Source organism: Gobio gobio, assembly GCF_949357685.1.
Source record: "Gobio gobio genome assembly, chromosome: 1".
NCBI classification, from domain to species: domain Eukaryota; kingdom Metazoa; phylum Chordata; class Actinopteri; order Cypriniformes; family Gobionidae; genus Gobio; species Gobio gobio.
This window is the reverse complement of record NC_137097.1, coordinates 36,169,987-36,185,358: the sequence shown is the minus strand read 5'-3', so window position 1 is coordinate 36,185,358 and position 15,372 is coordinate 36,169,987. Positions and strand designations below refer to the sequence as shown.

Genomic DNA, 15,372 nt, shown 5'->3' with positions numbered 1-15,372 from the left:
TGCGGAGGTTATTTCATGCACTTGCATTCTGATTCTTTATTATGCAGCCTAAGTAATGCTGTTCAATTACTTGTTTGCATTATTTAGGTATATTATTTTTATTTTTTAGACAATATAATTTTTGGTAACATTTTACAAATAAGGTCTCATTTTATTAATGCATTAACTATCATGAACAAACAGAGAGCAATAACCTTTGTTTCTTTTAGTAATAAAATGTTTGTGTTTTGTAACAGTCCATTCACAGTTCATACCTAATGTTAAAAGACACAACTTTGGGTCTGAATATGTTGAGATTAACATGAACTAAAATGAATAAATCCTGTTGAAGTATTGTTCATTCATTGTTGGTTAACTAATACTAACAAAAATTAAACCTTATTGTAAAGTGTTAAAAAAAAAATATTGGCCATAGGAGTGTAAAATTAATTTGAAAAGGTAAGGAATCTCACACTGGTTCAAATAGGCTACTGTAGTGTATAGGTTTGATTTATGTTGAAGTGTTTGGGACATGGCTTTTAATGGTGAGCCTTTTGTTTTTGTAATCAGGCTCTCAGAGTTTATTAAAATTTGTATTTAGATTTATCGGCCAATATATCGGTTATCGGCTTTCAAATATTAAGAATTATCGGTTATCTGTATCGGCCAAAATGTTCATATCGGTGCATCCCTACTTTTAGTTCATATTAAAGTGCAGAAATGTGAGCATGTTCACATTCTCAGTTCTCAGTTTTGACCGCTGAGGAAACGGGATATGGCCACTTATACTGAACACGCTTTCCGAGGGTACACTTGTTGCAGGGATACAGAGATACTTTCTGGCAACTTTTGAAAGCATTGGCATTTCTTCCACATGTGCCTTCCACCAAGCCAGTTGGTCAGCATCAGCACTGATTGCAGGAAGGGACAAGTACAGTTTCACCTCCTGAGTCAAGTTTTTGTTGGATTGATGGCATTGTATGTCTTGAAGCTAGTGACCTGTTCTTCTTTGCACTGGTGATGTGCTGTAACAACCCAGACAGGCTCTTCTTTTTCTTTTTGGTGGTGGTGGTGGAGGAGGTGCTCTGTGTGGTGGCTGCTGGAGGATCGTCTGAGTCTGAATGTGATGGAAGTGTCATTGCTTCATGACTGCATGCCTTGATTATGTCATCCAGATTCTCAGCAAAGCTTCCTTTGAACCTGGGATCCACAAAACTGGATATGTTCAGAACATTCTTCATTTCATCTGTGTACCTCAGCTGCATTAACAGGTCTTCTCTTATTACATGTTTAATGTGTTTAGTGAGAGTGCAATCTTCCTCTGGATCTTGAAGTATCTCATTGTTAATGTGCAAGACTGGCTTCAGGGAGGAAAGTGTGACTTGTTTCTCTGAGGCCAGGACATCACTGAAATCACGGAGAGGACAAAGGAGCTGGCTTACTTTCTCCAGGACGGTGATGTCATTGTCTTTAGGCATAAGATGCCAGGTGCTTAGGTCTCCTGCTAGCACCCCACAGATGGCCTGTTGCTGCTCCAAGAACCTGAAAATCATTTAAAATGTGGATCCCCATCTGGTGACCAAATCGTGTATCAGTGAATGCTCAGGGATGTTCAATTCTGCCTGCTTCTTTTGAAGCTCACGTTTCCAGCTTCGAGAAAACCCTTGCACCAAATGTCTGCATGTTCTGTTAGCGGATTCCACCCATGGCATCTTGAGGACTATTGAAATGGCCACATTTAAATTATGACCAAAACAAGGAAACCACTCCCAGGGGAATGACGCAAAGGCTTTCCTCATGTTACTGGCATTCTGTTGTAATTTCAGACAGATTTTCTTTCTTTATCTTCCAGTCCAGGAGCATGTTTTCCATAATTTCTGTGATATGATCTGTAGTGTGGTCTTCTGAAAAATAAAGACTTTCAAGACAGTGTGACTTGAGCTTCCAATCAGTAGAGAGGTAGTGGACTGTAAAACTCATAAAGGGTTCTCCTCCAACACCAGTGTATGGTCCACAGGTCTGTGGTTGCACCAAACCACACACCCTCTGCCATCTGTTCCTCCACACTTGCTCGTACCTCCTTGTACATGGCTGGGATTTTGTTTGCGGAGAAGTAGCTTCTGGTTGGAACTTTTTATTGTGGATTACTTCATCATCAGATGAAGAAATCCAGGTTTTTCCACAATCTGAAATGGCATCATATTTTTGGAGATTAGATTAGATTAAACTTTATTGTCATTACACAAGTACAGGTACAAGGCAACGAAATGCAGTTTAGGTCTAACCAGAAGTGTAATAGCAGCAAGTGCAGGATATACAATGGTTCAATAAGTGCAAGACATGGATATGTACTGTATATATATATATATATATATATATATATATATATATATGGAGAGATGGTTATTACTATAAACATAATTTACAGATGAATATGTACAGTGAATAAATATACAGATGGCTATTACTATAAACAGAATTTTACAGATAGAGGTATACAATGATATGTTAGGCTAAAATGAAGAATATAGCAGTGGATTAAAGGGATAGTTCACCCAAAAACGAAAATTTTATGTTTTTCTGCTTACCCCCAAGGCATCCAAGATGTAGGTGTCTTCATTTCTTCATTAGAACACAAATGAAGATTTTTAACTCCAACCGTTGCTGTGTGTCACTCATATAATGCTTGTCAATGGGGTCTAATTCTATTAGAGTAAAAAAACATGGACAGACAACTTCAAATTAAACCCCGCGGCTCGTGACGACACATTGATGTCTTAAGACACGAAACGATCGGTTTCTGAGAGATAATTCACCTCATATCAGACGTATGTGTTCAGTTCTCCAGACTGCCATCACTTCCCGTGAGTGAGGTCAAAATAGCGGCCGGGTCATAGATATGTACAACCCCAAATCAGAAAAAGTTGGGACAGTATGGAAAACGCAAATAAATAAAAAAAAAGAAGTGATTTCTAAATTTACTTTGACTTGTATTTCATTGCAGACAATATGAGCACAAAATATTTCATGCTTTGTCTGGTCAACTTTATGTCATTTGTAAATATGCATCCTTTCCTGTCATTCAGACCTGCAACACATTTCAAAAAAAGTTGGGACAGGAGCAATTTAGGGCTAGTAATGAGGTAAAATGGTTAAATAATGATGTGATTTGAAACAAATGATGTCAACAGGTGATTGTAATTATGATTTGGTACAAAAGCAGCATCCAAGAAAGGTCTAATCCTTTAGGAGCAAAGATGGGCCGAGGATCACCAGTTTGCCAACAAATACGTGAGAAAATTATTGAAATGTTTAAAAACAATGTTCCTCAAAGAAAGATAGGAAGAGATTTGGATATTTCACATTCAACAGTGCATAACAAAATTAAAAGATTCAAGGAATCTGGAGGAATTTCAGTGCGTAAAGGACAAGGGCGCAAGCCTAAGCTGAACAACCGTGATCTCCGATCCCTCAGGCGGCACTGCATCAAGAATCGTCATTCATCTATAAGCGATATCACCACATGGGCTCAGGACTACTTTGGCAAACCTTTGTCAAGTACCACAATACGTAGTTACATCCACAAATGCCAGTTAAAACTGTACTGTGCCAAAAGGAAGCCCTATGTTAACAGTGTCCAGAAGCGCCATCGACTTCTCTGGGCTCGGAGGCATCTGGGATGGACCATCACACAGTGGAAACGTGTACTGTGGTCAGATGAATCAGTATTTGAGGTATTTTTTAGGAGGAATGGACGCCGTGTGCTCCGGACCAAAGAAGAAAAGGATCATCCAGACTGTTACCAGCAACAAGTCCAAAAGCCAGGGTCTGTCATGGTATGGGGTTGTGTCAGTGCCCTTGGCAAAGGTAACTTGCACTTCTGTGAAGGCACCATTAATGCTGAAAAGTACATAGAGATTTTGGAGCATAATATGCTGCCTTCAAGAAGACATCTTTTCCAGGGACGTCCATGCATATTTCAACAAGACAATGCAAAACCACATTCTGCACACATTACAAAGTCCTGGCTGCGGAGGAAGAGGGTACGGGTACTTGACTGGCCTGCCTGCAGTCCCGACCTGTCTCCAATAGAGAATGTGTGGCGCATTTTGAAGCGCAAAATGCGACAACGAAGATCCCGTACTGTTGCCCACCTTAAGACTTGTTTGCAGGAAGAATGGGACAAAATTACACCTGAAATACTTCATCACTTGGTGTCTTCAGTCCCTAAACGTCTTTTAAGTGTTGTGAAAAGGAATGGCAACATTACAAAGTGGTAAATGCTTTACTGTCCCAACTTTTTTTTAAATGTGTTGCAGGTCTGAATGACAGGAAAGGATGCATATTTACAAATGACATGAAGTTGACCAGACAAAACATGAAATATTTTGTGTTCATATTGTCTGCAATGAAATACAAGTCAAAGTAAATTTAGAAATCACTTCATTTATTTTTTTTTTGCGTTTTCCATACTGTCCCAACTTTTTCTGATTTGGGGTTGTATACGTAGATTCCTCATTCGAGCGATCCACGCAGGCACTAATGAGGTGTCTATGTATATATCTATGACCCGGACGCTATTTCGTCACGAGCCGCGGGGTTTAATTTGAAGTTGTCTGTCCATGTTTTTTTTACTCTAATAGAATTAGACCCCATTGACAAGCATTATATGAGTGACACACAGCAACGGTTGGAGTTAAAAATCTTAATTTGTGTTCTACTGAAGAAACGAAGACACCTACATCTTGGATGCCTTGGGGGTAAGCAGATAAACATTTTTGGGTGAACTATCCCTTTAAGGTAGTGCAATAAATTATGGACAGAAGCTATCCGAAAAAAGTGTAAAAGTGCAGTGGAAAGTGATTGCATATTACAGTTAGAAGTAATATGTAATACGGTGCAAAATGCATATGTAAACAGTTGTTACTGTAAATAACAGTCGGCAGTGCAAATGAGCATAATACAGTTAAGGTATGGTAGTGCAATATACATAAGTAAACAGTTTGGTTACTATATAAACAGTCGGTAGTGCAAATTGACATTCCAGTAGTGCAAATAACAAGTGAAGGCAGATGTGAGGGGGGAGAGGAGAGTTAACAGTATATCAGGGGAGTGGATCAACAAGGGTTGGAGTTCTATAAATAGACAGCTCTGGGGAAAAAAAATTTCTTTAGTCTGCTGGTCCTGGTCCGGTGGCACCTGAAACGGCTGCCGGAGGGCAGGAGAGAAAACACACAACCCTGTGATGCGCTGGGCAGTTTTCACCACCCGCTGCAGTGCCTTGCGCTCCGCAACAGAGCAGCTCCCATACCATACTGCGACACAGTTGGTCAGGATGCTTTCTATTGCGCAGCGATAGAAGTTCACCAGGATAGCCGAGGAGAGCTGATTCTTTCTCAGTGTCCTCAGGAAGAAGAGGCGCTGGGGAGCCTTCTTGACCAGGCTGGAGGTGTTGGTCGTCCACGACATGTCCGCCGAGATGTGGATCCCCAGGAACTTGAAACTGGAGACACGTTCAACAGCCATTCCATTGATGTGGATGGTGTCGTGTGTGCTAGAGGTCTTCACGGGTCCAAAAATTCATACCCGAACCCGAAGAGACCTGTAATGTGCTTAACGGAACTGTAAAACGTAGTACCCGGAACAGACCTGGACCTGTCTATTATTTAAAAGCTGAAACCGAACCCGGCGCGAAGACACAGACCCGACTGGACCCGATTGTCACATATTCCACAATAACTGATATTAACAAGTCAATAAACAAGTTATGAAAAATATAACTTTTTGTCTTACCTAGCCGTCGTCTCCCTTCCTTGTAACGTTAACTTACTTGTGATGCATTACATCCTTGCCAAAAAGTTAAATCCATGTTATTCCTCTCTTGTTATTCCAAGCATGCTTAATTCACTCATCATTTCAGCTTTAAAAGTCCACTTTATGTCACGGTGACGGATGACAAATGTTAACTCGCATAATAACTTTGACTGTTTGCCTTTTTGAACTATAATAACGACTGACTGACTCTGATCACGGGCAGGTGTTCTCCGAGTCCGTATCGACTCCGGTATTACACACAATGTTAAACAGACCCGGGTCCACGGGTCTCGGGGGCTCCGTGAAGACCTCTAGTGTGTGCCTCTTGACTCCTTCCTGAAGTCCACGATGAGCTCCTTCGTTTTGGTGGTGTTGAGGAGCAGGTTATTTTCAGTAAACCATGTGGCCAGGTGCTGGATCTCCTCCCTATAGGCAGTCTCATCGTTGTTGCTGATGAGACCAATCACCGTAGTGTCGTCCGCAAACTTGACGATGGAATTAGATCTATACACAGGCTTGCAGTCGGAGGTGAAGAGGGAGTAGAGAAACGGGCTTAGCACACAGCCCTGTGGTACACCAGTGTTAAGAGTGATGGATGTGGAACCGGTGAATCCTGATCAAACATTCTGGGGTCTGTCAGTTAGGAAGTTCAAAATCCAGTTACACATTGAGGTGTTGATGCCCAGGTCTCCAAGTTTGGCTATTAACTTGGTTGGGATCACAGTGTTGAATGCTGAGCTGAAGTCAAAAAACGGCATATGTGCGTAAGTGTTCTTATTGTCCAGGTGAGTGAGCACAGAGTGCAGTGCCATGGAAACGGTCCTCTGTGCTCCTATTGCTGCGGTAGGCAAACTGGTGTGAGTCCAATGTGGATGGTAGAGAGTCTTTTAGGTGTTCCAGGACCAGCCGCTCAAAGCACTTCATAACAATGGGTGTGAGTGCTACAGGGCGGTAGTCATTAGGGCACCTCGGGCTAGAGTGTTTTGGCACTGGCACAATGGAAGTGCGTTTAAAGCATGATGGCACAGCTGCTTGGGCAAGAGACAGGTTGAAAATGTCTGTAAAAAACCCAGCGAGCTGCTCCGCACATGCCCTGAGAACACGACCAGGGATGTTGTCTGGTCCAGCAGCCTTGTGCTTGGAGTGTGATTGGTGGGTGGTCATATGAGGGTTTGAGCTTGGTGGGAGTTTCTCTGTTTTCTCTTTCAAAGCGAGCATAAAAGTAATTTAGCTCGTTCAGGAAGTTGACATCAGTGGGTGGGTTTGTAGTCACTGATGGCCTGAATCCCCTGCCACATGAGTCGAGGGTCAGAGTTGGAAAAGTGTCCCTCTATCTTTAGCTTGTAGCAGTGCTTGGCCTTTTTGATGCCCCTCTTCAGGTTTTCTCTGGATGTGCTGGAGGCTTGTGCATCTCCTGATCTGAAGGCAGTATTGCGTTACTTCAGCAAGAGCCGCACTTCCCTGTTCATCCATGGCTTCTGATTTGGGTATGTGATCTTTTTCTGGGTTGTAACACTGTCAATGGTGGTATTGATATGATCCAATACAGAGGAGGTGTAGGAGTCAATGTCCATGTGAGTGCCACTGGTGGCCTGAGAAGCAAACATACTCCAGTCTGTGTAGAAACCTTTCCTGGAGTGTGGAATCTGCTCCCGCAGGCCACACCTTGATGGTCTTCACTGATGGCTTCACACAGTTGATGGGGGGGTGCATATTTGGGGGTGAGGAACAAAGAGAGGTGATCTGACTGTCCCCGGTGGGGGAGGGGTGCCGCAACGTAAGCTCCAGCCATGTTTGTGTAAACATGGTCTAAGGTTTTGTTTCCTCTGGTGTGACAGAAAACATGCTGGTGAAACTTGGGTAGCACTGACTTTAAGTTTGAATGATTAAAGTCACCCGCAACAATAAAAGCAGCTTCCGGGTGCTCAGTCCAGTGTTTCCCCTACAATGTATTTGTATGCGCGGCTATCCTGGTGAACTTCTATATGCGCAGCGCCCGATGAGCTGCTTGGTAACAACCTCCGGCACATAACAGCACCGCTGCTGGAAAAAATTCTAGGGGAAACACTGCAGTCTGTTGTTTACTGATGGCTGCGTGAAGTTCTTTCATAGCAAGCTTGGCATCAGCATCCGGGGGAATATAGGCTGCAGTTATACTGGTGGAAGTGAACTCCCGCGGTAGATAAAACGGTCTACATTTAACCATGAGAAACTCAAGGACAACTCTGAACAATGACTCCCAACAATAGCAGAGTTTGTGCACCAAGCTTTGTTAATGTAAATGCACAATCCACCACCTCTGGTCTTACCGGAGCCATCTAATGTTCTATTCGCCCGGGGCGTGTGGCATCCCGCTAGCTCAATAGCAGTGTCCGGTATTCCGCTGTTTAACCAGGTTTCCGTGAAGATTAGGACGTTACAGTTCAAAAGTTTCTTCCTGTGTGTGATGCTGAGTCGAATCTCCTCCATTTTGTTCACTAGCGACCGTACATTGGCAAGGAAAATGCTGGGTAAAGAGAGCCGGTGTGGTGTTAGCCTTAGCTTAGCTCTCAGTCATCCGCGCTTCCCCCGCCTTTGTTTACGGTCTCGACGCCGCCTCTGAGCACTTCCGCCCGGCCGGGTAGAGTGCATAGCCTCGGGTGTCCTAGCGATCTCAGGAAGGAGTCGAAGATTGTCCATAAAACTGTCGGAAATTCTCAAACCAATATCCAAAATCTCACCATGGGTGTACGATGTTAAGGCACAACTGTTCTGCACGAACAGACCCGAGATGAGTAAGAAAAATAGAGCAAAATTGCAGAATCTGGAGAGACCCAGAGCCTCGCAATGTATTCGCGCCGCCATCTTGGGTGTTTTGTTCACCCAAGATGAAATGGGCCACTGCTTTATTCAAATCTTGGGCTGGTTTTGAAGTGGGAGCACAGGTCCCACACTTTGCAAAGGATTCTGCAATAGTTGGTTGTTGAACTGCAGCTACAGCACCACCAGTCTTAAATTAAAAGAGCATAAGAAAAATGAAAATAAATAATCCATACAAAGATTAACTTTGACTGGACTTGCAGTAATGACTTTAGTTGTTTTTCAATATTTGATTACATTAACATTTATATTTCTACAACATTTAAGTATTATTATTAATATAAAACGAATATTAACTTTGTTTATCCTCAGGGGAAATTGTTACTAATGAGGGGAATAAACTGATCTGTTATTGTCATTAATATGTATTCATTTTAATCTTTTTAATAATTCATCTAATTTTACATGTGGCTTGAGAAAAGCATGTCTATTATATTGGTTTGTCTGTTTGCAGTTTTAGTAAAAAATTATTAGAAAAGAGCAGAAAAGAGTGCCGAATCTCCTGGGTGGTTATCCCGCAGGTGCTGCATCAAATTTGATGGATTCAATCCTTTAGCAGAAACTTTTTTACGGTAAGTTTTGCAAACAGGTTATCCGTCACACCCTGGTCATTCTTGGTGTACCCAAAATGCTCCCTTATTGCTGACTTCAGGCGTTTCTTTGGTGGATATAAAGCTTCGCTGTTCGGTCCTTCTGCCATAGTTAATCTAGTAAAGTAGTAGCCTACACTTGGTGTAATAGAGCCTTTATGATTCATTAACTGTGGCGTTTTTAAGCGTGGTTTATCGTGAAACCGGTTAATCGCTGCATCCATTCATCGCTGACTAATTGATCATGAGAATCGTTGTCGATGATTTTCATTATCAATTTTATCTTCTAGTTTTTGCAGCCCTAGCTGAGTTGCCATCTTTGTATACTCAAATAAGTTTTAATTGGTAATGTTTTATTTATAAATCTATTTGTGGTTTAATTCCATCTTTCTTGTCTCTCAGTTTTTCTAATATAAATGTCTGTTGTTACAATCTTCGTTCAAATGACTTGTTGCATCTTTAGCCGCGTTTCCACCGAAATTACCCGGAACTATTTGTACCAGGAACTTTTTTCCCAGGAACTTTTTCTCCCCCAGACCTGCTACAATCTGCGTTTCCACCGCGGTCTAAAGTACCGGGGAGATTAGGCAAATTAGTCCGGTGACGTGGGAATGCGCGCGACTGCTCCTCCCAGTCACCGACGGACAGTAATCACTTTTGCGCGATACTGTCTGCAACAATAACAAGTGGAGAAGATGCAAGCAGCGCTGCTTTTGCTGATTATGTACACACATTACCAACACTGCTTATTTAAACGTGCACTTTCACCTGGTTTGACCATTTTAATGCAAAATGGGATGATGGGCAATCCAAAATCTGAATGTGTTGTAATAGCTCAATTCCAAAACAAAACATTTTCTATAAAAGGATAATGAGGTTTCAGTCATTCATGACAGATGTGTGAAAAGTTAATTGAATGAAAACAATAGACTGAATTAAGCGGTTGAAAGATTAGGTACTAGACTGCAAGTATTTTATTTTTTATCACAATAACATCTCTTAACATTCACAAAAAAAAAAAAAAATCACATGACTAGTATCACAATATGCTTCATTAAATGCATAATATTAGAGACTTCTTCCTCAAATTTGAAATGAAGCAGGACCACACTTATGGCTTCACTTAAGTTGTGGTTATAAGTTATTATACTACATTCACATAGTTATACATTTAAAAATATAATATTTGGGTTTTCTAGATATGTTTATCTGCATATTCAGAAAGACTTGCGAGCAGCAGCCCTTTTATTTGCTTCCTACACTATATGAATACAATTAGAATGTGGTTATATAGTTAGAATGTGGAAATTAAAGACACAGTGACATTTTACACATTTTACTTTATTTTAGACAGATTAGTTCTTACAAAATTAAAATAAAAGTGCGCAAAGACAAATAAATTACTAGAACAATAAAATGAAAATATAAAATGTGAAAACAACAATATAAAAAAAGTGTATTTTTCAGTAACCTGTCCAAGAGCTGTGCCAACACGTACAATATATAAAGTACAAATGTGGTAGAGCAAATGCTTCATTCAAGCGGCTGGTCGTTGTGGCTACTTCTTGAACGACTGGACAAACTATCCAAGAACAGACAGAAACCCGGTCTGAAAGTCCCTCTGCTGCCGTCAGCTTTCTTCCGCTTCTGACTGGTGGAATGCCAACTCTTGCCTCCTCATCTCTCCTCGGCCTGGCTCTCCAGTAACAGCTGCATATATTGGTCAGTTCTTGTCCATGCTGCAGGGTTAGCATCCTCCATGTCCCTCAGTGCATCAAGAAAGTCACAGTCCCTTTTCCTTTTCTCTAAGTAGAAAAATTGCACAGAAACACATGGAAATTAATACACAAGGCAACCATGAAACAATAGAAACCATCAATTAATTATTTAAAGTGTTTTCACTACAAATAATGAACAATTGTTTGCCCAGCTTGAACAATGCCCAGTGTGCAATTTTTATCATGGGCAATTTAATTTTACAATTAAAAACAACAAAACCATTAAGGATTACACATCAGTTTTTAAATATATACACATTTTTGTCAGCTTTATAACGTACTGGTGACCGCGGGGGAAAACACGCTGGTCTCCGTTGCCTGCGATTCATCAGGGCCACTCGTTACACCTGGAAAAGCACGTTGAAAAAAGTTACTACAACGTGTTTAAACACTGCAACGAGTTTAATAGATGATACCAAGATGATATATTTAACTTACCTTCAACCCACTCGGATTCCTGGATGGTTTCCAACAACTCACTAGCCGAGTCTTTCGTTACCGCTGCGCCAGAAAAGGACGGTCTGTGTCCCGGCAGCAACGCGTCCAGGCGGTCATACCACTTGTTGATACGCCGGTCGGAACCGCTCCGGTTGTTATGATCCTTTAATTTCTTGTAATCTTGTCTAATTTCTTCAAATTCTCTCTGCACTGTTTTCCAGTGTGACTGGAACCGAGTCGATATCTTCAGTTATACCTTTTCATTGCGGGTCGCCGTTTCCAGTTCCCGCTGGATGTCCTCCTCCGCATATATGCTCAATAAAACCGGAACCTCGTCGTCGGTCCATCGGTCGAATTTTTTGTTGAACTCCATTGTTGCAAAAAAAATATTTACTGAACGCAAAACCCACGGAACCCACCTCGCAAAAGACTTGTAAATATGGCGGTGGAAAAAAAATAGCTGCGAGAGCTCAACCAATCAGCATGTTCAGCGCCCAAGTCCCACCCCCGAAAGTTCGGGAACTTTTGAAAAGTCCCACCTCGCAAGCAGGGCCGTTTGGAGGGGGAAATATTTACCCGGAACTTCATTTAGACCCTGGTTCCTGCGGTCGAAACACACCGAGTTCCCCCCCAAAGTTCCTGGTTCCGGGGTAAAGTTCCTGCGGTGGAAACGCGGCTTTAAAGTTCCTCGGGTACGAACAGAGCTAGGGAAAAGAGGCTTTAAATATAATACTTCTGCTTGGAATAATTTACAAAAGATCTTAAAACTGACTATGCTTCCATCACTAAACAAATTTAAGTTACTTTTAACAGATTGTGTTTTCTCCTTTGGCAAACTGATGTTGTGATCCTTGATTATGTTTTTCTGTCTTTATGTGTTTTTGTATGTTTATGTTACTGTTACTTATGTTACTTGCCTTCTTGGCCAGGTCACTCTTTTAAAAGAGATTCTAATCTCAATTAGTTTCATGAGTTTTTAAACCTGGTTAAATACAGAAAGAATTAATGAAATTGTCCCAGTTGATTATCATTTTAATGTTTTCATTTTAGGCCTGATCGAAGTGAAAGAGGAAAGACTAGATCTGAATGAAGTGGAGGAGAAACATCAGCATCAGAAAGCTCATGATGTCAATGCTGGAGAAAAATCATCGAGTTGCTCCAAAACTGAAAACAGTTGCTCACAAAGCAACATTCAAAATACAGGAGTCAAAAGACCTTTAACCTGCTCTCAGTGTGGAAAGACTTTCAGACATAAAAGAAGCCTTAGGATTCACATGATGATTCATACTGGAATAAAGCCGTTCTCCTGCTCTCAGTGTGGAAACACTTATAACTATAAAAAAAGCCTTACGAATCACATGATGATTCATACTGGAAAAAAACCTTTCACTTGCTCTCAGTGTGGAAAGAGGTTTACATACAAAAGAAACCTTAAGACTCACATGGTGGTTCATAGTGGAATAAAGCCTTTTACCTGCTCTGAGTGTGGAAACACTTTTAAACAAAAAAGAAGCCTTGAGAATCACATGTTAATTCATGCTGGAATAAAGCCCTTCGTCTGTTCTCACTGTGGAAAGAGTTTTACACATAAAGGACTCCTTAAGGATCATTTGGTATCTCACACTTCAGAAAAACCTTTTGTCTGCTCTCAGTGTGGAAAGACTTTCACACGTAAAGGAAGCCTTCAGAATCACAGGAGAATTCATGCTGGGATAAAACCTTTCACCTGCTCTCAGTGTGGAAAGAGTTTTACACTTAAAGGACAACTTAACCATCATTTGGTAACTCACACTTCAGAAAAACCTTTTGTCTGCTCTCAGTGTGGAAAGACTTTCACACGTAAAGGAAGCCTTAAGAAGCACATGTTAATTCATGCTGGGATAAAACCTTTCACCTGCTCTCAGTGTGGAAAGAGTTTTACACTTAAAGGACAACTTAATCATCATTTGGCAAGTCACACTTCAGAAAAACCTTTTGTCTGCTCCCAGTGTGGAAAGTCTTTCTCATGTAAAGAAAGTCTTAAGAATCACATGTTAATTCATACTGGAGTAAAGCCTTTCACCTGCTCTCAGTGTGGAAAGAGTTTTATACAGAAAAGACAACTTAAAGATCATTTGGTAACTCACACTTCAGAAAATCCTTTCACGTGCTCTCAGTGTGGAAAGACTTTCACATGTAAAGGAAGCCTTACGAATCACATGAGAATTCATGCTGCAATAAAGCCTTTCACCTGCTCTCAGTGTGGAAAGAGTTTTACACAGAAAGCACACCTTAAGGATCATTTGGTAACTCACACTGAAGAAAAGCCTTTCACCTGCCCTCAGTGTGGAAAGTCTGTCACACGGAAAGGATACCTTAAGACTCACATGTTAATTCATACTGGGGAAAAGCCTTTCACCTGCTCTCACTGTGGAAAGTGTTTTACACAGAAATCACACCTTAATGAGCATGTGCTAATGCACACTTCAGAAAAACCTTTCCCCTGCCCTCAGTGTAGAATGACTTTCACACGGAAAGGACACCTTATAAATCACATGTTAATTCATGCTGGAATAAAGCCTTTCGTCTGCTCTCAGTGTGGAAAGAGGTTTACACAGAAAAGACAACTTAATAAGCATGTACTAATTCACACTCCAGAAAAGCCTTTCACCTGCCCTCAGTGAGAAAAGACTTTGAAAGAAACCATTGGGAATCACATGTTAATTCATGCTGGAATAAAGCTTTTCAACTGGGAGCTTCACTCTTGCATTGAGTGTTTGTACATTTTGGGGGCGGAGCAATGGAGGGAGGGGTGTGTTTGTTTGCTTGTGTTGGGTTCAGAAATCAACAGTGTTTCTCAGAAATCACTTACTGCACCTTTAACTGTGTAAAAACTGTGTTTGCTTTGCTTTTCATTACAGAAGAAACACCAGGAAGTTCATATAAATGAAAAGTTGTATGTCTGTCCTGTTTGTGGAAGGATATTTATGTGGGTGGACTCTAAAAAGGCACCAGAAAATACATTAGTGTGAAATATTGTGTGCTGTGAGTGTTTCATATTTCTACCCATGTAGAAATATGAAAAAAAGACTGTATACTGCAGAGAAGCCATAACACCTGTGGGAACTGTTTCATCTCAGCAACATATCTGCGCTATCATAGAGAAAAGCATTGTTCTCACAGCATATAGAATTAATTGATTCATTAGTTTCTGTTAAATCGGGCAGAAAATATGCCAACAAACGTGATTAAAAATACAAAGACATCTTTTTAGATGTATATTTTCTATAATAATAACAATGACAGAATCAGACTTGAAGGTATTTTCCACTTTGCTATTTAGGGCTACCATAGAAATGGCATCTAAAAATCATATGAGCCAGAATCAACTTAATGTCATTTTTCCTCAGTGACAAAGTCAAGATTATTATTATTATTCTGTAATCGTCTACTCTCCATGTAAACTACAAAAATGTGAATTTGTGAAAACAGTGACATCATGCTCATGTGTATTACGTGTTCAGTCTATAGGCTTTACAAAGTGACACCGCCAACTACTGGCCTGGCATGAATAATACACTGTTTTTAGTTTGTTGCACAGATACGTGAAAAACGTTAATTTTTAATAATAACATTACATTTTTAGTACATTGTTGTCATGTGTCGTGTCATACTTAGCACCCTGGTGAGAAGAACATTTTTTAGTTAGTAGCTAATGGTAGCTAGACAGATCAACTCTAGTGATCACAGGCAATCAAATGTATCCATTCAGAAGAGCCAAAGCACATAATCAATGCATAATAACGTTTTACGTTATTTTCTATTCAATATATACGACTTCACATGAAAGAAACATGTAAAAATAGACATGCAAATGTGAATTTTCTTTTTACATGTAACATATTGCTACACAAATAAATGTACTGTATTCATAC

General features: G+C 40.7%; 1 protein-coding gene across 3 annotated transcripts in view; it reads left to right on the top strand.

Moving 5' to 3' along the window:
• Positions 1-15,372, top strand: part of LOC307126969 (uncharacterized protein) — a 25,856-nt gene extending 10,484 nt beyond the window's left edge. For 2 of the 3 annotated variants that reach the window (XM_079817866.1, XM_079817867.1), the window contains one exon: positions 12,509-15,372. In XM_079817866.1, the coding sequence (XP_079673992.1) occupies positions 12,509-14,121 (1,613 nt within the window). In that variant the 3' untranslated portion in view covers positions 14,122-15,372. Of the gene's footprint in view, positions 1-8,800; positions 9,225-12,508 lie in introns of those variants that run through there. The other variant, XM_079817868.1, reaches the window with a different exon arrangement.